This window comes from Neopelma chrysocephalum, unplaced genomic scaffold (genome assembly GCF_003984885.1).
Source record: "Neopelma chrysocephalum unplaced genomic scaffold, ASM398488v2 Primary Assembly neopelma1_22b, whole genome shotgun sequence".
Taxonomy (NCBI): domain Eukaryota; kingdom Metazoa; phylum Chordata; class Aves; order Passeriformes; family Pipridae; genus Neopelma; species Neopelma chrysocephalum.
In genome coordinates this window covers 30,184,237-30,211,270 of record NW_020897690.1, presented here as the reverse complement: position 1 = coordinate 30,211,270, position 27,034 = coordinate 30,184,237, and the positions used below count along the sequence as shown (strand labels likewise).

Sequence of the window (27,034 nt, the reverse complement as noted above, 5' to 3'; positions counted from 1 at the left end):
GGCAGCCCTGAGCACGCCTTCCCGGCTGGGCGAGTAGCGGGAAGAGGATGTGACCCTCATGTCCGCTCGGGGGGACGCGGCTGCTTTATGTGCAAGGGGCCGGGGGAGGTGGCGGCGGGGACTCTGCCGTTCCACCAATTTACACCTAAATTTTATTTTTCTAAATACACTTACAGCAATCGATGCGTTTCCGAGCGCGACCAGAGCCGGCCGCGGAGCTGCTTTCCCACCACCACCCTACCCCAGCGTCTGCGTACCCGAGGAGCGGGGCTACCCCCCTTTCAGCCCCCGTTTGCTTTTACCCTTCGGGCTGGCGCTCCGAGCGTCGAGGTGTACTTTTAGATGGCGCTGGCGGTTTTGCTCCGCGACCCCGAGGAAACCCCGTCGCTTTGTCTCGCCGGCCTTCCGCACCGGGGCCGGGGAGGAGGACGGCGGGCGGGCCTGGCTGCGTCGCCGGCGGGCCTTGGGGCAGCGCAGACCCCCGGCCCGGCCCGGCCCGGCCCGGCCCGCTTGCAGAGGTGGCAAGGGCTTGTGTTCCCGTGGGGCCGCCCAACCGCGGGCCGCCGCCGCGCTCCTTGCTGCCTACGGGGACTCTGCAGCCCACGAGTGGCTGGTGGCCCCGAGCGCCCCTGAAAGGCCTCAGAAGAAGGAAAAAATAAGATGAATAATTTAAGAAGGGGCGTTCGTGGCAGTTTTACCTTTGACAAGACAGGTTTCTGGGGCAGGGCAGCGGCCCGCACGGCGGAGGCGAGGGGCTGAGTTATGGCTAAGACGTGGGGCGGCGGCGCTGACAGGCGGCGGGAGCGGGGGAGCGAGCCCGGCCGTCGCTGGTCGTAATTCCCGGCGCTGCCGGGCAGGGTGCCGCAGGCAGGGCCGGGCCGGCCTTCCCCATGGCTCCCCAGCCCTCTGCAGCCCACTGGGCAGGAGCTGGACCGCTCTCCTCTCCCTGCCCATCCGAGCCCCCTTTTCCCGACGGGGCGTACGCCCGGGCAGCCTCCACCACCCAGCGCTGGCATTACTATCCCACTTCTCCTCCTAGCAGCGATGCAGGATTGAACCTCTCTGCTTCCCACAGCGCAGTGGGGACAGGCTGCCCGGGCGGGAGCTCCTGGCGGGCTCCAGGGCCCGTATTCCCGACCTCGGACAGGGCAGAATGTTCATAAGCTGGACCCGACCACCAACCGGCCTTTCCCTGCCGGTGCCACGCAGCGGATCCGAGAAAGGCTACACCCACCTTGCCTTTTGCTTTGTTCGGTGCTGCTGCTGCGGGTGGTGGGATGCTTGTGAAAGACATGGGAGATTAAAGGCATGCTCGGTTATTTACTACTGGAGCTGCGCTTTTCCATTAACGAAGCTGCAGTGACTCCCTAAGAGACTTGAGACGGGCAGTGGGGGGATGTATCTTCTGAACCTGGACCCACAAAACGCTTGACGTGCAGACTAAACTAATGTACAGAACACAAGTCTGTAACTGCTGTTTTAGCTACATATACAATACCATTTCCCTAAATCGCAATGTTAGTGTTTTGTTTTGGCGGGGGGGGGTTGTGTGTTTTTTTTTTGTTATTATTTATTTCGTTTTCAAGACGTGATCCCATGGTCAATGCAAAGAGTAGTACTTTAGAAGCAATTAAGAATCAGGCAAGGAAGGTAGTGTAGAGGGAACTGAAAAGCAATTCAGATCTTTGCCAAATGGTCCAAGGCAGCGGGGCAGTGTGCGTTTTGTCCTATCACAACCAGTAGTGTATTTTTTTTCTTCTTAAAAAGGCAGCAAAAAGCACAAGGCCACCGCGGAGGGACGGCTTGGTCTAGTACCAGTTTTTGCTTTCCCATCCTTTTCCTCTCTCTCTCTCTCCCCAGTATAGAGAACGAAAACAGATAATGAGAACGCTTCTCTTGAGTGCACTACACTTAGACATACCAAAGAAAAAAGCCTGAAGTCGAAGTTTTCAGGTCTCTACAGAGTTGTTTAAACTAATATTCAGATGTACCAACAAGACTCCCAGTGAATCACTGTAAGCAAAAAAAATAGTTCTCAGCAATACAAAAATGTGTTGTCATAAAAGCGCTGTGATACTTTTTAAAATCACTGTTATTCCATGCGCCACCAAAGACCCGCCACCCGCAGCCTCTGACTGCTTGTCCGAGGCGCTGCGAAGGCGGCAGCCCTCGGTGAGGCCGGGCAGGCGGAGCTCGTCCCCTCCCCTCAGCGGCCCAAGGACGGGGAGGCTGGGTCTGGGGACGGGACACCGCTTCTCCCCTGACGAGGTGTGCGGCGGCAGCCCGCAGAGCACAGCCACAGCCATGCGGTCACACACGGGTAGGTGCCCATGGCATAGGGGGCAAGCGCGTACTGCCGGGGCTGTGTAGCACATTCGCATGGTGTGAACGCTGCGGGAGAGGACATCTAATGCAAAGGACACGCACCCACGGGAAAGGAGTTTATTGTTAGTTTACTCCAAAAAAAAGGCACAGTTGCGGAGTCGTACCCATTTGAGGAAAAAAACACCCAAGGAAGCTTTGTATAAATATACCCACGTGCGAAGGTCTATACGCGCGAGATGAGAGGGAATGTGTGCGTGATGCTGCGGGGAGCTCCAGGCCTTCCCACGGACGGAGCTCTGCGACAAGCTTGGCGTTGGTTTATGCTGGGAGAGCCCCGGTGCGCCGCGGAAACTGTGGGTGGGAGCTGGAAAGCCTCACATGCGTAAGGCAATGCTTGGAATGAGTGCAACAGAGACATCCTTTCCTCTCCTGTCCTCTCCGCCCTGTGAGGGCTCGTACACCGTGTACCTGTAGGAAGGATCCCAAGCAGCGCCTGGGCTTCCACGTTTTCCTTTCCCTCTTGTGCTGGCATGGTCGCACTTTCAAGGGGACAGCCCCAAAGGAAGCGGCTGCTTAGGCTGCCCGGGTGCGCTCCGCTCCGCGCCGCGCGTTTTTCACGGCACCTCCGGCAAATGCCGCTGTTGGCAACCGCTGGACCGAGCACCCTTCTCAGGCCGGCTGGCTCCCCCCAGACTGCTCCCGAGCCTTTCCTGTCACCCCACATCACTTCCATCACGTTACCGCTCCCGCGCCCAGCTAGAGCCACGGCCCCTAGTTCCGTGCTCAGCCACCTCCCTCCACTTTTAACAGGGGTGTCCCCCCTATAAGAAGTAAAAAAAGCAAGAGATGAACTTTGAGAAAGTGTATTTCCTGTGTATGTCCCGCTTGTGTTTCTCACTCTTTGCTTACTTCCAGGCAAAAAGCTAAAACGATGGAAGTAATTGATGGGTGGAGGATCCGAAACCAACGGGAAATGTATGGGCTTGACGACCTCTGGATAACCCGGGTACCTTGGCACAAAAAGCAAGAAAATATTTACTCACCTTGAAGTTTCTATTTTTTAAAGCTTTTTTATTTATTTTGTTTTTATTTCTTTAGTCATTTTTTGAGATGGTTCAAGTTCCCGTCTGAGGTTTAATTATAGTAAGCAGGAAAAGGGTGGAAGGGGAATGGGTTGATTGTGGGGAGAGGGAGTCAGAAACCAAAACACCCTAAACCCCCCGGATTGAGGTGGTGCAGGAGAAAAAGGCTTTCTGTGACTCATGCACACTCTGAAATGAAGATCTGAAAAATGCATTCAAGCCCCATCTTGACTGGTTTGAAAGCAATTCCAGCAATTAGGAGTTAATTCGGCATGGTCAAAAGGCGATTTCACTGCAAGTTATATCAAGTTATCCAAACTTTTGCAGAGTTCAAGTGGTGGAAATGGGCCGCTGGGGTGGAGGTAAGGTTGCAGAAAAGAAAACCAACGATTGTTCAGGAAAGGCCAAAGGGGGGAAGCCGTGGAGCAAAGTCTGGAGGGATGGTGAGCCCATGTTAGCGCCAGAGGTTTGCTGATGTTGTTGTTGGAGGAGAGGGAGATTGGGAGGTGGAGGGCAGGGGATGCTTTGTTTCTCAAATGGGAGAAAGTACTAAAAACATGCTGGAGGTCTTAGGTAATAGAAAGATGAGTTGTAATTAAAAAATTAAACCAGTGGGCTTGTTGCCTGATCAATATTTCAGGTTCAGTATGACCCTTCTCTCATTAATGGCAGGATACAGAGTTAGTCCAGGCAGGGCTGACCCTGGGATGATCTGTGGATCAACAGGCACTGGGAGGATGTGGAAGGTGGAGGGAGGGATAAAACCGGGTTTGCACACATAGGCAGGCCAACAATAAAACCGTCACAGGGAGGGGCAGGTACCCACCCCGGTGGCTCATGGCAGTGCTGGCCATGGGTTGTATCCCTGGCATGGCTCCTCTGATGCCTGCCCAGCCCAGCCAGGGATCAGGCATTGGGATTGTTCCTCATGAGCTCGACGTCAGCGTCTACCATCTCCCTCACCAGCTCCTGCAAGGAGGGAGAGAGACAGATCAGGGCCCCAGTGCAGGGGCAAACAGGCAGTACGTCAGGAATGCCCCAGAGCATGACAAGCCCCCTGGCCCCCCAGAGCAGAACGAGGAGGGGAAGGGGCTTTGCTGGGCTCTTCCCACAGCAGCCCTGGCCCTATGTGTGTCAGTGCATTGCTTTGCACTGGGGTGCCCATCGTTGCAATAGTAGCTGCTGTTTTCAAAGCAAGAACCCCTGTAGGTTCACTGAAAATGGGGTTTCTCAGTGTGCCCAAATTGCCCCACACAGAGGTCCCCCACTCCCTTCCCCCTCCCTGTGAATTGCTTTTAGAGGACGTGAACACCCAGCAGGTGCAAAGCACTCCAGAAAAGCTACTCACATCAAATGTGACTCTTGGCTTCCAGTTCAGCTTTTGCCTGGCTTTGGTACAGTCCCCTTGCAGAAAATCCTGTGGAAAAGAAGAGAGAGCTGCTGCAAGAACCGCCACCTTCCCCACCTTGATGGCCTCCCCGTTGCTCATGCTTCTCTGTGAGCCAAGCATGGCCAGGGCTGGACTCTTCCGAAGACAAAATACTTCTTTTCAAGGTGCAATTTTAGTGGAAGCTCATATGCCTATTAATTCACCAGGAGGCAGCATGCTTTCACCAGGTTATTTCAGACTGAAACAGTTACTCTGTTTTTTGTGTGTGCACAGGGCTTGAACTCCAGCCTTATGGCCGTATAATGGTGAACATTTTGTAAGATGACGTTGTACGTCTTAGTCATGCTAGTGAAAGAGCTGATTCAAAATTCTTTTTCCCCTATTTGTTTAAATAATGTAAATCACAGAGCGAACATGACAACTAGTCTCTTTCAAATAAAAATATGATCACAGACAGATGATGCTGAAAGACTGTAATGGATATGGGTAACCATATGCAATAGTAGTAAATGTCCAGCTTTTGAATGTCTACTAATTTTTTTCTATAGTATTTTGAGCATCCACATGCAAATAGAAGTCTAAATATCTCATAAATTAAAAGAAATTATCTCAAAAGCATTACAGAAACCAAGACTTTCGTCATGTTCACCTTACTGTTCAAGTATCCTTAAAAGTGCTACCACACCAAAACAATCCCACAACCACTCATCAAAAATAATGTAACAAAATTAAACAAAGGCAAAAGCTCCTTTGACTGCATTTCTAATTGAATGCAAAAACTGACTGCATCTTTCTTTAAATTTCAAATAATGTGTTTAAACAGTAGCTTTTTCCAACTGTATGTTCATTTAATAAAATATATTCTTTTTCCTCACAAGCTGTGTTTTTCTGTAGCAATAAATACTAAAATCATATCTGTCTAGGTTTAAGGAAAACCAGACAGACCCAGTTTTGTTAGAGAACAACAAGGCTAAGGCTGAATTCTCCTCTTGCATTTGACTTCATGGTGGTAACACAGCAAGCTTTCCAGAAAAATGCATGGTCTGCCTTTCTCCTCCCTTTTCCACCGTCTGACCAGCAGTGGAGCTAAGGAGCATTTTCTGACTAGATTTTTTAACTTGTACTGCTGCACGTTACATTTTTCAGATGCTCTCTTTTGTGCATATGTGTTTCAGGTTAAGTTCCAAAATCACCTCATCCTGTGCAGTAAAATGTAGGAAATTCTTCTTCATAATCTTTTGCTCCAAAAAGCTAGACAGCTTGCTTCCAGGAGCAGAGGAAATCCACCAAAGGAAATACTGCACTGAAGAAGGGGATGTGGAACAAACACGTCTGCCCAGACTTATTCCAGGCAGCATTTTTACTAGTTAAGTCTTCCGGCTAAAAAACATTTCAGCCCGCCCTAAGAAAAGAGTAAACAGATGGATCAGAACAAAATGATATGAAAATTAAAAATGCCATGATTTCCTTAAATTAGACTAAATGATTTCCTACTGCAGCCCTATAATGGGCTTTTTGAAACTGCAGCAGACATTTGAGGCCAAGTCATGCAAAACCGCATCAACTTGAGGGATCCCCTGGAGGGTCGTGTGAATATGGATTGCAAAATCTGGTTTGAAATGGGAAAGACGCCTACTAACTTTGATAAAATTTGGATCAGACTCTAATGTGCTCATGGAGGTATGCCTTTTATCTGGAGTTCAGTTTAATTTACATACGTGTGTGTATATAAATATATGTCTAGAAACAAGGAAGTCCTTCTTAAAATACTAATTTCAGTATAAAAACAATTGCTTTTTTATTCGATCCTAATTCAAACCATTAGCTAGAAGTGAAGTGTTTTAATACCACCTAGTTTTAAGTCATAAAAGCCATATTGTAAAACTTAGATTTTAATTTTTATAAATGTTATGTAAGTAAAACTTTTACATCCACAATTTTCATATTGAATACATTCTTTGCAATTGAGCCTTATCTAGGATACTGGCTTCCTATTTAAAAAAAATGGACTGTGAAGCATAGAATGAATTGTCATGGCCTGCTATATGTAGCTGCATTCTGCTTTTGAACAGCTTGGGAGCAGTCTTTTAACTTTCTTGGACAAACGCTTTTTGTTAAAACAGTTTATCTAAAAAAATGCTTTACCTAAGTCCAGCCCTTCATTCAAAAACATAAACACTTATCTGCTGAATAGGCCAAAATAAGGGTGGAGGGAGGTTGCAAATCTGTAAAAGTTATTTGCAGTGCTGGATTATACACAGAGATCACACAAACAACTACTGTATTAAATCCATGTAGGTATAAAAAATACATTTTTCCTTTAAATTTTCAGATGCTTTAACAGTGATGCATTAAAGGTATTAGGACATAATCTGTGAAAAAAAAAAGGAGAGAGAGAAAAAGAAAGATTTAATATATATGATAATATGAATTCCCCAGCTGACTTGGGTTAAAAGATTAAAAATGGCTCTCTTGAAGAAGTTTGTGTACTTTTGAGAAATACGAAACTTTGTTTGTTTACTTGAAAATAGCATAAAGTATCTCCCAGGCACTTTTAAATAGATTCACTTACAGAAGTTACTAGGTACAGAGATCAAATTGAACCATACTATTAACACCATATTACACCTAAATTCGAGGTTTGATTGTATTGTTATTAGCCAAAGTTTCAACACGGAATGGAAGTGATGACTGGAACAAAGCTATTCCTGATTAAAGGATTGTATTGCAGTCATGTTTCCTGTATTTTTCTACAAGTAGCTCATAATATGAAAACAATAAGGTAATTACAATAAAATAAGAATATTAAAAAAGCTTCTCTTGGAACTGAATGACTGCTTGTTTATATTATTTAAGTCTTTTACTGAAACAAGAGATGCATCTGTCAGGTTCCCAAAAGGAAAAAATCCACAAAAAAAGATACCACTCAAAAAAATCTTCAGTATGTTGATCATTAAAGTGTATTGATTTTTCAGTGCCAGGGCATCACTTTCTGGAGGTGCAACCAAATCAGAAAGCAAAGAAAGAAGAGGTGAAGTTCCACAGGGGAAAATCTGGATTTTTTGGGGGAGGAAGAGGCTGGTTTGTGGGATGGGGGGGATGGTTCTTGAAAAACAGCTGCTGCTGAATATAAACTACCCCATATCCCTGTTCCTGATGGAAAAGCACCTGATGAAATGACACCACTTTTTGTTTTGTATTCCTGCAGGATAACGTGTTCTGTGGCATTGTGCTTTACATACTGACAGGAAAACCCAACCCTTTGACTCCATGAAAACTCTGAGGATTTAGATACTGAGCTGAGAGTCTGCAACCTGAAAACACTGGTTAAGGCTTTCTGTTGTTTTTACAGTACTCAGACCATGAATGTAACATTCTTTGCTTTTAGTTATCCATTTTGTGAGGAACAAGCCCTTATTTTCCATGCAAATAGTTAACATACGTGAATAGTAATGACAAGTTTTACCTGCAAGCTAAGAGTCAGAAACAACATCCAGGTAAATATTTAAAGGGAAGGAAGATGGAAAAGACAGCAGTCAAATTCTCTGTTGCCACCTGAGAGTAAATTCTCCTATGTCTTTCTATGTAGCTCACTGTCATATGACTGTCTCTCAGTGAACAGAACGAGTTTATACTGTGCAAGTTTTTCTGTTTTACATTTTCTGTGAGGCTGTGTAACTACGTAGAAAATAGCCTATTATTACTAAATTTGCTTTTATGATTATTCAATTTTATTGTCCAAATGCACACACAAAAATACATACAGATAAGCAGAAAGAAATTTGTTACACAATGTGGTAAGGCATTTTAAAACCATGAGACAAAAATGTAAAATATTTTAATGTAAAGATCACATTTCCCAAGCTCTTGTTCTGAGTGTCATTGCAACTCCTATTATGTCTCGTGCAGTGATTGATCTGGTTTCACTGTGCAATGTATCACTGTCTCATTCAATTAACTTTGACTGAAAATTTAAAACCTCAAGACAATGTGAGAAAAAGGAAATAGTATGGCCTGAAAGAAGGCCAAGGTGTCCTTTATTACTACAGCTCAGCTGATTCCCTCTCGAATGTGCCTTCACTGAAGCCAGCACCCAGTGCCAGCTTTTGCTTTCTCTTACACCAGAATAAAACTGAAATCAAGTCCTCAGTAAAACACCTGCAATGGAACTGTGCCCAGTTCCACTTGCTTTAGCAGAGACAAGGCTTTACCTTTAAAAATAAACAAACTTGATCTAAGCACATAACAGTTTTACTGCATCTGAAAAGCAGCCAGGGTTACATTTACAATCAGCACAACCGCCTGGAAGGTGATTTTTTACATCAGAGCTCCCATAAGCAAAGAGCACAGACCCAGCTTGGTGGAGGTTGTGGCTTGCGTGTTTAGTCTTGCACTTTTTTGCTCAAGAAGTTTTGTCAGAAAGGATTTTAAGAGTCTAGGGACCATAATTTCCTGTAAGCCCCACTTGTGTTTTAGTTTCCTTATTTCCTTCTTAAAACCATCACCTTTCAGCTTTAACTCATCCCATTAAAAGAAAAAATCAATAAATTAGACAGTGATACCTTGCAGTTTTGCATTTTCATCATTATATGGTTTGAGTTGGAAGGGACCTTTAAACTTTACGCTCATCTAATGCTCAGTCCAACCCTCTTGCACTGAGCAGGAACATCTTCAACTAGATCAGTTGCTCAGATCCCCATCCAACCTGACCTCAAGTGTTTCCAGGGATAGGGCATCTTCTACTTCTCTCAGCAATCTGTTTCAGGGTTTCACCACTTTCATCATAAAAAGTTTCTTTCTTACATGTTGTCTAAATCTACCTTCTTTTAGTTTAAAACTATTGCCCTATTACCTTTTGTCCTATCACAACAGGCCCTGTTAAAAAGTTTTATTGCAGTTATGTATATATAAAAGTTTGTCTTACGAAACAGTCTCCCCTTTTGTGCCCTTTTTGGAGCATTTTTTATGAGGGTTCACGTAGCATATCTCAGTAGTAACATCAGTAGTAATGTCACAATATATATGGGCATCTGCTGCAGCTTATTGCTTGGAGAACAGCCTTGTTCTCCAAGTGTTGCACATACTCTAGTGGCTGCATGCATTGCTCACTAGGCAGTTCTTTCACCATCAACCTTACCCCCATTCCCTAGTGTTCTGTCACATTTGCCACCAGGCCCAGGGACGTCATGTTTTAACCCATATGCAACGTTGGAGAACAGTTACTGTGACTTCTTCCAAGCTATTTCATGTGCACTCTATTAAGTAAAACAGTAAGATTTCATTAAGCAGAGCTGTATAGCCTGTAAACATGCACCTTGCTGGTGCAAAATTCAATGCATGGTTCAACTAAGCTTGGATCAAACCCCAGAAGGAGTCACAGTAATAAGCACTGTGTCTCCTGTGTGCTGCTCTACGAGTACTTCTGGAGATCCGTGAGGCAGAGAGAGCACTGGCTTGACTTCTTTGCAAAGGGTAGTGTTTGTTATAATATCTATAGTAACAGCGAAAAACCCAGTATAATTATAAAGTGATTCCTATCTCCATAGTAAATATGAGGAGACTGAAAATCAAACATATCCAAGAGCCAAGTCCAAGCCTAACAAGGAACGCAGTAAACATCTTCAGGAATTTAAGATGAGCCAAAATGTGTTGTCCCTCAGTTTTCATTTTTTCTTTCCACTATTCTTAGAAAAGCAAAGTTGTGGAGCAGTTAGGATACCAGGGGAATAGAAGAATGCCAGTGAATTTGGTTCCTGATCTAAATTTGTTTTAATGCAGCATGAACAGACTGCTTTCCACTCTTGGGTCAGCAGTCTTTTGCAGAAAGACAGTATTGTTCGCAAAGAACCACAGGAAAAGGCAAAAGGCAAAAGCAACCAATAGGCTGAAACTCACATATAACTAAATGCCATTGAAAATAAGAGCCATAATGTTTTTTTTCCCCTAACATGTTTTCCTATGCAAATCCCCTCCCTATTCAGAAAGTTTAATCTCTACTAAAACCATGTTGAGGGGGAAGGGGAGGGGAAAGAATGACTTGAGGAAAGGACTGATTCTGCACGGTGCTCAGCCCCTGTGCATCTGATGGACCTTGGCAGGCTGCGAGTGCTGGGCATTTTTAGGGCAAGGTCTTATCTCGGGACCCCACTATACTCCAACAATAAGGCATCAACACAAACCGCATGGTCAATAAGACCTGAGCACATCCTTCTTTTTTTCGCCAGGAACCAGGGGCGTTAGAATAGTGGCTTTATCTTATCAGTCTGATAATCTTTAATTTGACCAGCTTCCAAAGGGTTAAGGCAAATGAACTCGAAGCAGCAATAAACATTAGGGCGATAATAACAGTAATGGAGCTCCTCTCTCTCCTCCTCCTCCTCCTCTTCCTTTCCCTTCCCTCCCCTGTGCCTTTTCCACTTTGCTGCTGCCTATCAGCCCAAACCGAAGCCAAAGCCAGACCTCTCTTTCAATGACAGGGGGTGATAAGAGACTCGCAGAAAACAGCAAGCTGTCTGGTCTGCTCAGGAAGTCAGGGACGGCTGGTATTGTCCATCAGCGGGGCCACGTGGAGGCCGGAGGCCGGGAACAATGCTCCGCTCTGGGGAAATAGGCTCACTCAGCGTCAGTCCTGGCAGCCCCTATGACACCACAGATAAAATGGTAGAGCAGGGGGAGCTGGCCCCAGGTGCCTCGGGGGGCTTGTCGTTGGACCGTAATCACTTTGATGGAAGTGGTGCCCCATTAACCGAGGCGAGGTTGCATCCCACCCGTCTGCGGGAGTAGAGATGTGCAGCCCTCGGCCCTGGTGTGAGCACTAGCCGAGCTGTAGGCCCAAGAGCCCCTCACAGGGCCGAGCATTACTCAGGTCTGTCCATTTGCCAAGCGAAGCCTGAGAAAACATCTTGGCCACTGGCGACCCTCGAGCCAGATAAAATTCCTCCCGAATTACAGCCCGATATCCCTGAAACCAGTGCTGAACTCACTTTGGATCCAGCGCCGAGCTCACTCATCAGGAGCCGTCCCACATGGGGATTGGCATAGCTCTATACCAGGGCATCCCACTGCAAGTGGGACCATGGCTGCTTTTCAGGTTGCCACGCATGAGGCAGTCTGAAGAGTGTTTCCCCCACAGCAGAGGGAAACAAACAGCAAAATTACCACAGCTGGCTGCAGTGAGGAGGGTGCTTCCCTCCCTCATAGTTTGCCCTGAGGCCCAATTTTGCACTCCTGGGAAGACCTGGAAGTTGTTCCCCAGCTTGGATCCAAGTGCAGTTGTAACCTCAGCTCGTGGCTCTGCAAAATGCCAGAGGCTTCTGAACAGAAAGACTATTTCTAGTTCAAAGGAATGCCTCTGCTGAAAAAGCAGGGAACTTCTGGAGGAAAGGAAGAAGACCAAACCCACTCCATTTGCCACATACAGGCCATAATTACAATAGTTCAGGTAGAATCATGGAATGGTTTGGGTTGGAAGGAAGCTTAAAGATCATCTATCTCCAAGGAACACCTTCCATTAGACCAGCTTGCTTCAAGCCCCGTCTAACCTGGCCTTGAACACTTCCAGGGATGAGGCATCCGCAACTTCTCTGGACATCCTGTTCCAGTGCCTCACTACCCTTACGGACAAGAGTTTCTTCCTAATATCTAATCTAAGTCCTCTTTCAGTTTAAACCTGTTCCCTTTTGTCCTATCACTACATGCTCTTGTAAAAAGTCCCTCTCCATCTCTTGTGGGTCTCCTTTAGGTACTAGAAGGTTGTTCTAATGTCTCCCCAGAGCCTGCTCTTCTCCAAGCTAAACAACTTAACTCTCTCAGCCTGTCTTCACAGGAGATGTGCTCCCTTGGATCATCCTTCCAGCCCTCCTCTGGAGTTGCTCCAGCAGAAACTCTTTCTGATATGGCATACCAAGTCATCTGAACACACACACCACAGCTAAAAATCTTTAGCATGTTTGCTCAAATGCAAGCAATTAATTATATACTCTGTGTTATTATGAACCAAACTGAACTTCTCCAGCTCTTTTAACAAAATTTGCTCTTTGCAAATGCTAGTTACAGGTGGTATCACTTCCATTGACTGCCACTGCCCTGTAGCCTGGCTGCTGCTGTGTGAGCTGACCCTTGCATGTTTCACGCTAACCTGGGCATAAAGAGGTGTTTGAATAACACAGATTTTGCACAACATGGGTTAGAAGCATTTGTGAATTTTCCTTTTACAGCAGAGGTTTTGGGGAGGTTGTACATGAGCATGTTTCTTCAGGCTCCCTGGCCAAATGTGTCACATTCACATCACTAAAAACCAAGACTCTATCAGAGATTAATCTCTTTCATACAGGTGGAGATCAGCCGTAGTACAGGAAAAAACCTAGGTTTCTTCTCTTTTCACTGGTATCTTCAAGTCCTGCTTTTGTTCACTGTTCAGTGTTTTCTTCTTGTTTCACCTATTCTCCACTCTGGCAACTATTTTGTGGGTGAAAGTAAGATAATAATATCCTCATCAGACATGGTTTTATTGCTGCACACATTATGTATTATTTAGGCAAGGGTATGGTACTTTTAAAAATTATTACATGTAATTCTCACCTTTTTTTTTAAATCCACTCTGATTAGTTTTTCTTATCCCTCCCTACTCTTCACATTTTTCTGCAAAGATCAGAAAGTCACTTTGTGAAGCTGTTTGATTTCAGCTGGGTTTATTGTGCAGTAATGAATGTATTTCTCATAGGAAATGGAATATGGACCCTAGGGTTAGCTGTCTTCACTGGCTGACATGCCAAGATGAGTAGGAAAACTGATAACCCCAGCAATCCATGATGCAAGCCTACTTAGTTTCTTCTCTTCTTTCACTAAAAAGTACTTCATTTATGACAATATATTGGAAATGTAAACAGATTCATTTATCATTGCTGGTCAAATACCAAGTGATAACCAACAAAACAGTGATCAAAGGACAGTGATCTTGTATTCTATAGATATTTATCTATGTACTTTTAGAGTATTAAGCAGCAATTTAATGAATGTAGATCTATGAATGCAGGATATTACTACTTCATTAGAATGAATTCTTTTTCTTGTACAGGATCCATTGTTTGTGGTGGTTTTGCTAGCCCATGAATATTCAGATTTCTGAAAAAATCATGGCATTTGCTAACGCACCAAAGCAACATTAATTTTTTTTTAAGGGTCTGCTGTTATATTTGCCTTAATAAAAATATTAATTTACTCAAAATGTAATTTTTCATCTAAAGAGCATGTCATTGAAAAGTTCTAACCCACCTGTAACAGCATTTGCTGTCTTTGCCTTGTGCTCAGTGCTCACCTCACCACTCTTAAGGCTTGGCTGTGACTGAGATTGGGCAGGAGAGATGATACTCTCTTCTTTACTTGCTATATTGATATATGAACCTCTGTCCCTCTGAAGCATGTGTAAGACTGGAGGGAAAAGGACAGAGAGGAGATGGATATTTCTCTCTTCCGTCTTCTTTCCCGCTATGGATTAACTAGTACATAAGAGTTAGCATAGGGGATGTTTAGTCATTTCTCATGGTTTGAAAAGCAGTTGTAAAATACTCCCTCCTTGCAGTATGAAGGATGAAGGAGGGAGTTGCCACTTCTCTGGACAAAGTTACGTACTGTTTTTACTGCTGGCTTTTTTTTTAGAAGCAGCCTCCCTTTAAACGGTCATAAACCCAACGTAATTTATGGAACGCATCTCCTCATCTCCCACCCCTCACTGCATTCCAATTTCTCAATAAAACCCCCATCTGATTTGAAAACCCTTTTCAAGGCAAAATATCTGGAGAGAATTTAAGCTGTGAAAGGTTTAAAGGGAGCTCAAGAACTGAGGGAAAAAAAAATTCCAAGTCCCCATATGGAGAGGACTCAGGACGTGATACCCTGAGCCTTCTGTCTGCAAAAGTGAAGCTATCTTTGCCTGAACACAGTTACAAAACAAGCAAGAGTCCACAAAAGGGTTAAAATAAAACAAGGTAGGATAATTTCTGATGCTGAATATGTCCCAAATGTATTCTCCAGCATGCTTGATAGAGAAGGAAGTCCAAGCAGTGGCCTTTCACATGACATCATAAAAGCCTAATTTATCACCAGCCACCAAACATCTAGAAAATCATAACATCCTTTCAGGAAAACCATGTGCAAAATAATCAGATTTGCTTTGATGAAAGCTTTAGTGCTTGAGTCCAAGTAGGACACTACAAAGAATAACCCTTTGCAGGTACTGGCATACAACAAAGCACGTCATATTTAATGCTTCAAACTCACACTTTATCCATTAAAAAGCTTATGCATTTCCTGCCCATAAACAAACATGTTTCTACTCTGCATGTGTGTTCAACCAAGCCTGCTAAGATAAAACACTGTTCACTGGTAAGTCCAGACAAGGTAGACAGCTGCATATCTCCTTTACAGATGAAACACATGCTTGATTGCTGCAAATAAAGGCATCGTGCTCCCCACTTCCTCGTCTCACGGTCCCTTACAAGTGTGCTAGGGATGTGGGCTGAGCATTGCCACAGCTTGTCCTAGCTTTTGAAAGGATGAAGCCCTCCCAGCACACTCAGCATCATGGCTATGCATTCCTCCTGACAAACCCCAAAACACTCTGCCAAAACCCCCGTCTGTCTATCCAAAGCTCTCACTGTTCTGGCTCATCAGTTTTTGGTGACCAGTGTAACCTGACTGTCTTGATGGAAAAATACTGCTGAGCAAGAAGTATATTGCCGTAAAATCAATTGGTTTCACATTTGCAAATGAGATCAAACAAGTCTTCTGTTTGTGTTGATTAGGTAGACAAAACAGACCACAAAGCAATTCATGAATGGCTACAAATCAGCTACGTGGTGTTTGAGATTTCTTTTTGCTGTAATTTAAGTTTGTTGGTGTGTATTTAAAGACACACAGATTTCAGTAGCCATCCAGTTCACTGCTTAATAATCTGACCCTTAGGCTCCTGCTGGTCAATGGCCACAGGTTCTTCTGGTCTGACTAGAAAAATAACCGGATTTTCCACACCATTCTTGGTAGTTTGTTGTTGCATGTTCTGTGATCTTGGTTAATAAAAATAACTTCCTATTACATTTCCTGCACAGGCAAGTCTGGGGAAAAAAAAAAATCATCGTTTTTCCTATTACATCTTTCACTTTCTCTCAGAGCAGACCACAAAACCTACCACAAAATCTTCCAAGAAATCAATAAAATGAATACAACTATTTTATTTTCTTTTAAAGATCAGTATTTTGTTTTCTTCCACTCTTTTCTTGGTATTGAATTTTTCTCATTTTCTTTGTTGTATAAATCTTTCCTATGTTCTGGCAAATTTAGTTTCCTTTAAAATCCCAATTATCTTTTTTTATTTTAAGACATTTTTCTTTCCTAATTTGATGTGTCTCCCAGTCTTTCTCTTTCATTCAAGCTTGTCCCATTTATCTTTTGAGAATCAATGTCCTGCTCACAAACATCATCTTAAATCTGGCCTTACTTTCCCATCTCTCCTTCATCCTTAAAATACGTCATCTCATACTGAAATTTTGTTCTCATTTCTACTATAGTGTTCTTTTCACTTGAATATTTTTTCTGGTTTTTGCCCTGAGGTATTCTCTATGTATCCTCATAGATTTGTTCCTTTTTCTTTTCTAGTGATAGTCCATTGCATAACAGTGCCAGCTTCCTCTTCACTCAGAATTTTGTGTAGAATATTGCAGGGTTCTGGGAGACAATTCACATTACTGATAACACAGCAGAGATTTGCTGACAGGGCTGAAACTATGTTAAAATAAGTTTCAAAAAAGCAATAAGATCTCCTAAAGCTCACAGTGCCAGTTTCAGTAGGGGTAAAAAGCAGATTCATTGACTTCTCTTACTATTCACAGTAGCTCCCTATAAAATTCCACAGATTTGGCAGTGCATTCACCATATATACTTTACAAGCGTGGATAGTATGCTCTATTTCTTTCCAAAGCATCACCAAATGCAAATACCACTTCCTGAAATCTGTCCTCTCAATGACCTTCTTCTCTTAAACACTTTCAATTAAACAAGAAAGGAATTTTGGATCTGTTACCAAAAAATTCTTTATTATTTTTCACCCTGCAGCAGTCAAATATGAAAAAGCTTTACAGAAGGAAAACGGTTAGCATTTTCTAGTGGTCCTGTCCTACTTACCAAAACTTCTTTAGTTCCACAATTAAAAAGCAAGCAAACTATTCAGGCACACACAGCAGTACGTATGGGCTCAGAATATTTCAATGCTTTCACCTGTGTAATGTTTAAAATGTGATATGCCTAATCAATCACTTCATTCCTTTGCAAGGAAAGTGTCTCTTGAGACCACTCACACAGGAACCATTTATTGCCAAGTTTCAATATGAAAGACAGAGCTGTTCCTCAGACAAGTAATCCTATTTTTCATTCACGTTTCGGCAGGGCAGAGATGCCAGGTAAGGGTCCCATTATACATTGCACAAATACAGAAATGGCAGCCCCTTCTCTGAAAATTTATCAGAGTCAAATATCACCTCATGGAATATACGGTTAGAACTCATTGACAGCTTGCATCTCTTTTCCATTGCGAGTCACCAATGAAACCTTATGGCTTGGTTTACCTTCTTTGATGTATTCCATTGTAATGGCAACACATATGAGCACATAACGCCATGAATTACAGAACTTATGTATATCTACTGAGAATTGAAAAAGCAGCTGAAGAAAGCTCGATAAACATCTTGGCAGCTTCATTCCACTTGTAACCTGAGCAAGACTTCAAGTAGATGTAATACCACTTAGTCAAAACAGAACTGCTTCACAGCAGCACTACAATGACAATGAAGGACCACCAGAGAGAAAATACAGATTTTATATAATTAAGCAACAGTGATGACATTACAATGGGAAGAAAGCACTGTCATCTCCATTTTATAAAGCTAGGAGGCAGGATGATTTAGGGACTTGACCAATGCCTTGGAATGAGAGGGAGGAGCAAAAAGAGAACCCAGGCTGTATTTCACCACTTCTCTCTGATGTATAGCTTACTACAGATAAAACAGCCAAAGCATTCACGTCACAGTGCATCTGGCACAATCTGCACCATTGATTTGTAGTGAGCAGCCCACCAGCAGCAAATTGCTCCAAGGACAAGTGGTCATATAGCACCTTGATGCAGCAGGTGACTTATTTAACATGCATTTCTCATTTGTCTAAACTTTCACTTCTATTTCTGCCCTAGATTTACTTTTATAGCTTCATTCACACAAAAATCAAATACTCATTCCAGCGATGCTAAAAAATTATCATTGCTTGCTCAACTTTTCCTCTCCAGGCTCCTATGATAGACTTGAGAGTAGCAGAACTCCTGAGTTAATTGGGTTGTCTTTTGTTCTCTAAAGACCTAATTATCATCTCTAGAGATATTTTTTTTCTAAATGTAAGAGGTTAGAGCAAAATATTAATATGTCAAAAGGCTAAGATGTGTGTAACCACAGGATACCAGAACTTTCTGCTTCATGAAAACAAAACAAAACAGGATAATACAGTATTAATTACAGGACTGCAGAGGTTGACAAAACATAACAACAGCTATTTATTTCACTTCCCTGTCATTCAGGTAAGGGTTTACTGTACCAGTTGCAAGAAAGGACCTTGCAGTGCATTGACACTGCAGTCTACAGGAGAATCCTTCCTTTTTCCTGTGATTTCATCTTTACTCCAAAGGGCATCAAACTTCATCAGAACTTTTTAGAAGTGCATCACCCCATACATTAAAAAAAAAAAAAAAGGAAATCCAAAAGCATTCAAACTTATCACAAAAGCTGCTCAACACTTTCTAAACTTTTGCTGAGGTATCCACAAAATAATAATTCAATCTCCTCTTGCTATAAGAAAAGTATAAAAGGACTTTACATTCTGATGATGTATTACTACCTGTTCAGCAATGCTACCCACATCATCTCACTTCAGTAGCACACAACTGAAGCATGAAACAGCCAAAAGCTTTAGCAATGAGAAAAAACCAAACCAAAATAATACTACCTCTTCTAAATGAGCTTCACAATACAGTAGCACACAGTATATGGCAGAACTGGTAACTTCTGTGGTCTTGAGGTTTGATTTGAAAGTATAAAGACTGAAATTGTTCACTAATATTAAAAATAAATCATAGTAACCTAGATGGGTGGGATGTCTGGCAGTTCACACAAAAAAAGACCCAAATAGAGCAATTGTATTGTTTAAAACTAAACCAGTTTACATTTTAACACCATATACTGCAGTAAAGTCCCATGAACTTACTATTCCATACAGGCAGTGAACTGAGAGCACTCTGATTTTTCATAGCATCTTTTGGCATAGTTTATATTTAAATAATAACAATCAGGATCATTTTCATCCATGTGAAAAAAAAGAAGTTCAGATCTAATCAAGAGACAGTACTGTCTCCTGACACTGCCTGCTCTATGCTTGCTTGAGCACGTAGGCAGCAGCTGGCACTTCCACAGCTTGATCATTACTATTGCTCTTTAAATTATGCCTGTCAGACAGGTTAGGAAAACATGAGTAATTAAACATAAACAGTGTCATAAAATAATAGTAAGAAAAAAATTAATAATCATCCAAAAGAGTGTTTGGGGCATCTCCCTACAGCACCTTGGATTTCTGCCCCTTCTGCTCAGACAGTTTTCCTCTATGTACTTTTTAATTATTTCCTTCATGAGTCCTTTAAGGCAAAGAAGTTTGTAGAGGTGGGAAAAAAACATATTAGAACTGATGAGAACAGTGATATGCAAAAAAGAGAAATGCCGATTAAGTATTCCTGAACTACTGCAGCCTGACTCTGAATTGCTTATGGCAAAGACTTATGCCTCACTATGACACTGATAGTTAGAGATGTATGTATTTTAAACGCAAAATTTCGGAAGCTGCTTGTTCCTTATTTAAACCATGCACTACAGCTGGCCACCTGGTGCAGTATTTCTCTTCTGGCCCATTAGCTCAGTATTTAAACCATATGCAGGTCAATGCAGAAATTCTGCAGTTCTGTGGCCCCAGCAGTACATGCAGATGTATGCCTCCTTTTGCTTGAGTAGTCAACAATCAAGCTAATTCCTAGCTCAGTTCCCTTACAAAACCAGCATAAAACAACAAAACAATAAAGATTGGGACTTTTGGACCATGTTATTAACAACCCTAAGCAGGTTGTTGCAGCCTATTTTCGTGCACATGGTTACTGGAACTGAGCATGCAATTCTGGTAATTGCATACAAAAATGACCAGCTACATGAGTAACGGGACATTCGTCATCTGCAATTCTTATTGTGTAGGAACTGTGTAAAATGTGTGATCCTTCATGATAGCAGACATGCAAATGTTAGGTAAGAACAGCACTGTTTTCAGCTGCTTTACATCCAGAATAGTTATTCATATATTTAACTAAAAGGTGCAAGCAACTAGATTTACTCCTACTTGGTCTGTGCTTTGCATGGGTAAGAATTAGACAAAGTACAATGTAGGAAAGACTCGTGTCTGTCTACATAAGAAGAAAAATAAGTGTAGCAACATACATAATGTTTAACACATTAAAGCCCACATATTAAAAGAACATTTAGAGATGGTTCTTGTTCTCATTAGGTAATTTTGCTCATGTGTGTGCCTCAAGTTATGCATTTTCATACAAAGTTCAGCACCTCTCTGAAATAAAGCTCTTCTTCCCCCAAACCCCTAAGTACTTTACTTTCTTTATTCAAGACTGGAATTTTTAAACTGACCTCATCAGACTTGCTAACAAGTGTACTACAAGTATGTCAGCAATTCAATAATAGCTATCTAACAGAATATTTTTTGGGGGAATTGCCATTTTTGAGGAAGAGGGACTTGCACATTCTCATGCAATCTCCCAATGAAATCATCGGGAGCCTGGCCAAAAAGTGACCGAGTGGGCTAAATACAGCCAAACTCGGTGATGTTCATCATCACTGCTGGTAGCATCCCACCAGGCTAAACTCATAAATTTGACAATAGGAAGAAATGAACTGTCCCCATCTGCCAGTATTCTTGCGCTTTATATGTCTGCTTGATTTAGTCCTTTTTCCACTAACTTGATGTAAAGACCACTATACTCAACAGCCAATTCTCTCCTTGACTTCAGGGTTGGGTTTAAGCTCTTTTTTCTCAGCATCAACAGATAACATAGGATGAATACCCAGCTTGGTTCCTCCTTGGACCAAGTATCATTGGACATTCTCGATATCTCCAATTCATGGTTATCTTCCACTTGATGTTTTTCTACTACGCTTTTTTCCTTTTTCACCATTACCTTCCTCCCCATCTCCTTAAAGGCTCCACCCCTTGTCCTCCTATTTCTCAGCCCAGTGAAATCCCCATCTTCTGCTTTCCTAAGGCTTTTCTACCTTTGACACATATGAATATACTTCAGTCTTTGGTTACATCTTTGGAGAGGGTGTTCAGTTAATTTGGCTCTCTTCACTAATCAGCTTTCCAGCAGAGTTTGCTTGCCAGGACTGGGGCAAATTATACTCAGATTCATTAATCAAGATATAATAAACTCCATTCACTATTTACCAATGTGTCATATGTGGCAAAAAAAACTCCCAAAACAAAGGGTAGATGAAACCAGGAGACCGTCTGACTGGTTTGTGGCCTTAAAGTATTTCTGCGAAGGTCAAAAATCTCCAAGATATCTCCACAAATTAGGTTTTGCACTTGGATTTCTAATTTAGCTGAAAGATGTGTAAAAACACATGCAGCCAGACAGCTCCTTGGCTATACATCTAAGGAAGCTCAAAGCATAAGTTATTACTTCCAAAGTCAATTGTAACTTATGCTCACTAAATTGGCTCCAGATCCACCCTTTTCAGACAGTAGTATAGGAATAATTTATTCTTCTGGTGAAAAGCACCCATTTTAGCTAAACCACACCCCCAGCTGGGAGTCTCACCAGCAAAAGTGCCAAAGGCAGAGAGACTCAGAGGTGCAAAGGGCTATTGGAGGCCAGCAGAACAGGGGTGAATAAAACACAGTATGTAATAGTGTCTGTCAGCACACTGAAACATATAACCTCTCCCTAACATAGGGGGTCCACAACACAAATCTGAGAGGAAAATATGTTCCTGTGGTTCAATCATCACATTAGATGAAGAGATTTCCTCACTTTTAACATCCATGTGATTTATACCAGAAGTCTTATGGATAGTGGTGAAATCGTTGCAACTTTCTGGATGTTTTGATTTATGTCCTCAATGTGTATCTTGTTTTCTCCCATTGAGAAAATGCTGTATATAAATATGGCATGGGAGGTCTGAGAGTTCTAATTTTAGACGTCTAACCCAAATGCCAAGTTAAGTGCCTAACCAAAGCAGAGATACAAAACCTACATAAACTAGGAGCTTTTCTCTCACCTATTACACTGGTAACCTGAGTCGACGTACATGAATTCAGCCCCTTCCAGTGGCAGCAGTGACTTGAGGCAATCTGCACCACAAGAGAGTTAACACTCTCATGAGGGATTGCTTCACTAGCTATCTACAGAAATACTGACCTACATACAAAGCTTTTCTTTCCCCAGGTGAACTCCTGCATCAGCAGCTATCCAACAGGAACCTCCTCATATGAGATCTTTAATAGCAGCAGCTGCTGAAGCAAAGGGAACTGCAGAAACACACTTGTTGCCAAAGTGTGCATTTAGTTGGAAGGAGGAGAAACAGATGGGGAAATCACTCTTCAGACAGTGTTTACTAGCACAATCAGCACCTGAGGCAGCACTTACTCAGGTGCTGAAATTACAGAGGTAAGTTTTATGATGAGAAATCTATTCCTCATATGACAGCTATATTTCTCATCATGGATCATAAAAAGCAGATGATCCATCAGATAACTACTTGATTGTAACGTGCATCACAGTAAAACCATCAACTTTCTGTTTTGTTTTACGACCCTGGTTACATCTGGAATGCTTTCAGAAAGGATGCTGATGTTCGCTTTGGGTACAAACTGACTCAGTGAATTTCTGTTTTGCTACTTATGTGGTAGTAGATAATAAGAATAAGGAGGAATGATAGCAGGACTACCTCCAGTTTTGCTACCAGGAAGATCACTTTGTTACGACCCATATAACTTCATTGAATACTCTTCTTGGACTGGACGATAAAGAGGATTCTTAATTGTCTAATACCTTTCTCTTCCTTTTTAGTCAAACAGATTATTCCTTTCAGTCATCTATTTCCTCTTACATTATAGATCTTTACTAATTGAATTAGTACTACTAATTCAATAATAGTAATGATAGCCATAAAGCCAGTATTTGTAGTAATCACACAGTTCCGTATTTCTATAATAACAACAATAATTTCTTATCTTTACACAGTATTTGGTGTCAGATAATTTCTAATTATTGACCCCTTAGAGGTAGGAAAAAAGGTGAAAATACTTTTCTAAGGTTGCAGAGCAAGCCTCAAATAAAATTCCTGATTTATCTATGAGTATGTAGTGGAAATGCAAGCTTGTAAGTCAACACCCCAAAGAGACATGTTACCAAAACCAATTTTTACAAAAACTTAGAGATCTGCTCTTGGAGATTGTTGTGATCTCAGCAGAGCATAAAAATTGGAAAAAAGTTGTCCTTACTGATGTTCAGTCTGCCTTTTTGCTTGGCAAGGTTACAACCTCATTAAACAAAACAAAACAAACTACCCTCTGGTCTTGCACAACTCTGCCAGGAGGGCTTGCAAGTTCTCTGGACAACTATGGTTGCTCTTAAATTGTGGGGTTGATCCATTACATGTTGAAATCAACAACACTGAACCACAGCTCGATATTCAAATCAGTTCTCCATGGAGGAACAGCATGTCTGTAACCAGCCAGGACATTGAGTCACTTCATTCTTGACCTTAACCAAAGGGGTTAAAGCAATATACATTTCATACCGCCCTGCAAAAGCTCAGCTGTGCTTGGTATTAGCAAATACTTTCATTCATTCCAAGTACCAGACTTCAGTCATTTTTTTCTGACTGCATGATAAAATTCAGATGTTTTAAAAAGATCCTTCTTCCCTACATGTGCCCACCCAAGCAGCAACAGCAGGGCTTCTGCTAAAACCTGACAATGAAATTTCATTTTGGAGAAAGACCAAACATGGAAAACTTTGTGTAAACAACAATTGTTTCAGAAAATTATGAGTGTACCAGCCTGGGGTATGGGAGTTGTAAAGGAACACGTTTTTGCCAGCTCAACAGACCTTATCAAGCTTCCACCTTCTCAATGGACCATGAGTACAGACCAATTAAGTCTCTTATTGTACAGGCCAGGCCTCCTCTGCTGCACTTATGGTGGTCTGACCAGCCCTACACCTGAAATCTCACCCTCCTTTCAAGCGGCAGCAGAGATCTGTTTAACCTGCATCTATAATATTATTTCTGTCCCAGCTGATGGGGAACCCAAGCTGTCCCTCCGTGAGGCTAGTGAACTCATATATCCTGAACCGAGCACCAAACTTCCACTGTGTTTTGCCCAGTTAACCAAATGCATTTTTCTTTTGCAACAGTTCCCGTAGAGATACAGCTGGATCCTAAGGGGTCTCTAAGTGGAAGATATCTGTCCACAAAGCCAACTGTGCCTATATGTCTTCTAAATCATGTGCTGTGTAGCTAGAAATAGCTACCTTGGTATCTTACCCTACAGATATTGGGGAACAGCATGGATGAAGAGAAACAAAGATTAAGTGATGGAGAAAAGTGCTGTGCTCTACATGCATAAGGACAAAATGGGCAGGAAAAGGGACTGCACTTAGAAAATAAATGGGATGTCTCTGTTGAAAAGTAGATGTTCTCATTGAAGGTCCTAGAGATGCTCATGTGTCATTAAGATTATGAAAGGAGCTTTAACACCTGCTTGGTTGTGTGCAAACAATGCCCCATCAAGACCTAGATCATGCTACATGTAATAAAATACCGTATTGAAACAAATGCAGTGGCAGGGATGAGGCAGGGACTGAATTACAGAATGGAAAAGAGACAGCAAGCAATATTCTTCCTTCAGCCTTTTTTTTTTCTTTTTTCTTAGAATTGCTGTATTTAAACTAAGGGGTGTAACTAGAAACTGGGAGTTTAAAATAAACAATGAATATTTTGCCTGTATCCACAGAAGGTAAGCCAGATGCATGCAAGTGTCGCTACTTCATTTCTACAATCTTCAAGTTATCTAAGAGGACTATTATTTCATCCTACAGAGGAGACATTGCTATTTGAAGTTAAGAAATATTTCTATTTAAAAATTCATATTTCATTGTGAAATTAACCTCTGAAAAACAGTCCTATACCTACAAAATCAAGACATACACTGGAAGCACATGGTTTTAGATGCTTTTGTTATAGCAAGCACCAGCTATCAGGAAAAAAAAAAAAGAAAATATGAGCCACCTCTCCTTTTCTTCAATATGGTTATTAATTTTTTTATTCCGGTAGTTCTCTACAGTATGTAAGCAGTGTCCTCATATGTGGGAAGACAGAAGCTTTTGTTTCATTAACAGAAATTCCTTTTTCCAAATAATCAAACTCAGATTTGAAGATTTTTCTACAATTCTTTTAAGGAGCTAAACTCCATTTATCTGATTATGTCTTTATTTGTTGATACTATAAAAGTTTGGATACTCTCCAATGAATCCCAAGCAAAGGGAAAGAAATTTGTATCTTTTTTTTTTTAATCAGGATGTTACCTGATACTACTTACAGCTGGGGAGAGTCCATCCTGCACCTTTCTCTTAGTACAACATTCAAAATATCTCTTCATGATAGTTAATTTCAATAACAAGACGTACATTTCAGTATTGCAAGATTATGCAGTAGGGTTTACTACTACATTTTCTCCTTGAAGGCCCTCTTCTTCCCACCCCTGCCGCAATAACTCTCTGCCAAACCAGCTCAATGTTCTCCTCATATTTTAATTGACGCTAACTGGATCCATCTGCTGCATGACTCAGGGGTTACTCTGAGCCTTAAAGTCCATTCTTATGCCAAAGCTCAGAGATTTCAGTTCTCTTTTAGGAGAATGCTGTTTTCTCTCTAAATTTTATACGAGGCAAGTTTAAATTTTAGCACATGTTTGCACAGCAGTGAAAAGCTGAATGAGACAACTGACACATCTCTGCCAAGCATTCTAAAGTCAAAGATAATGAACATATGGCTGCTACTCTCTGCCTCATAGCTTGCTTGCTCTTATTCATGATGCTCAAAGGTCAGTCCACATTTTTGCAACTGACTACAGTTTTGTTAAGACCTGTACCTGAAAGAGTGCTTTGACTGTCACAGAGACTATTTCTGTATTTGTGCATTATGATGGATAATGCTTACAAACACCCGCAAATGGAGGTGAGAAATACTTCTGCCAAGTTAAGTGTTTAAAGTGGACACTAACATACGGAGGCATTTCTACTTTTCATTGCTGGCAGCCAAAGAGAAGGCAGCATTTAATAAGTAAGTAGGACCTTTGAGTGGGTGAGTGTGTGCATGGGGAACAATGCTTACACAAATTGGAGCATATGATTACTTTTTCATTGGCAATTGAAGAATCACAGTATCATTTTGACCTAGCTTGGCCATGGACATAATTTTAACTAAGTAATAAACACATATCATATTACTACAAATACTATTTTAACATTGCATACAAGTAACTCCTGCTGATTTAACAGTGTTTGGAAAAAATAATACAGCATTTGTCTCCATGGAATAAAATTCCTCAAGATCCTGGCAATTAGTTGAATGCAGCAACAGAAGCAACAAAAATACTAGAAGTGCTAAATAACTACTGGGAACCAAACTTGAGCAGCCTCCCCTATGCCAAGAACCATAGAAACCTGTTTTTGATTTTTGGCAGTTCTGCCTTTAACAGAGCTCCTAGTGGTTTATATTGGTCTAAAAATTAGGATCTCATTTAATGAATTCACTCTTGTAATTCTTCCTAAAATGCAGTTTGAAGCAACAATGAATCAAAATAAATTGTATATAATAGGGGTTACCATTGAACAAATTACTGTAAGTGTGAGAGGCATTTGGTATGTCCTGCTAAATGCCTTGTCTGGACAAATCTCAGGTGAAGAACTTTCAAGTCATGTCAAGTGCTGAAGTATTCCACTAGGGATCTGTCTTACATGCTCTCCAAAAGGCTGAAATGCAATAACAAAGCATGACAGACCTCTCCAAATATTTAAGCAACAAAGAAC

The 27,034-nt window shown here is 41.9% G+C and overlaps 1 protein-coding gene across 2 annotated transcripts in view; it reads right to left on the bottom strand.

Annotated features, from left to right (window-relative positions):
• Positions 1-3,381: 3,381 nt before the first annotated feature.
• GMDS (GDP-mannose 4,6-dehydratase) overlaps positions 3,382-27,034 on the bottom strand; it is a 417,652-nt gene continuing 393,999 nt past the window's right edge. The window contains exons 10-12 of one of the 2 annotated variants that reach the window (XR_003534117.1): positions 4,756-4,824; positions 4,234-4,376; positions 3,382-3,775 (exon numbers count right to left, since the gene is read on the bottom strand). Coding sequence is in view for 1 of the 2 variants with exons in the window: in XM_027682650.1 (XP_027538451.1) it covers positions 4,314-4,376; positions 4,756-4,824 (132 nt within the window). In the remaining variant the exon portion in view is untranslated. Of the gene's footprint in view, positions 4,377-4,755; positions 4,825-27,034 lie in introns of both variants that reach the window. The other variant, XM_027682650.1, reaches the window with a different exon arrangement.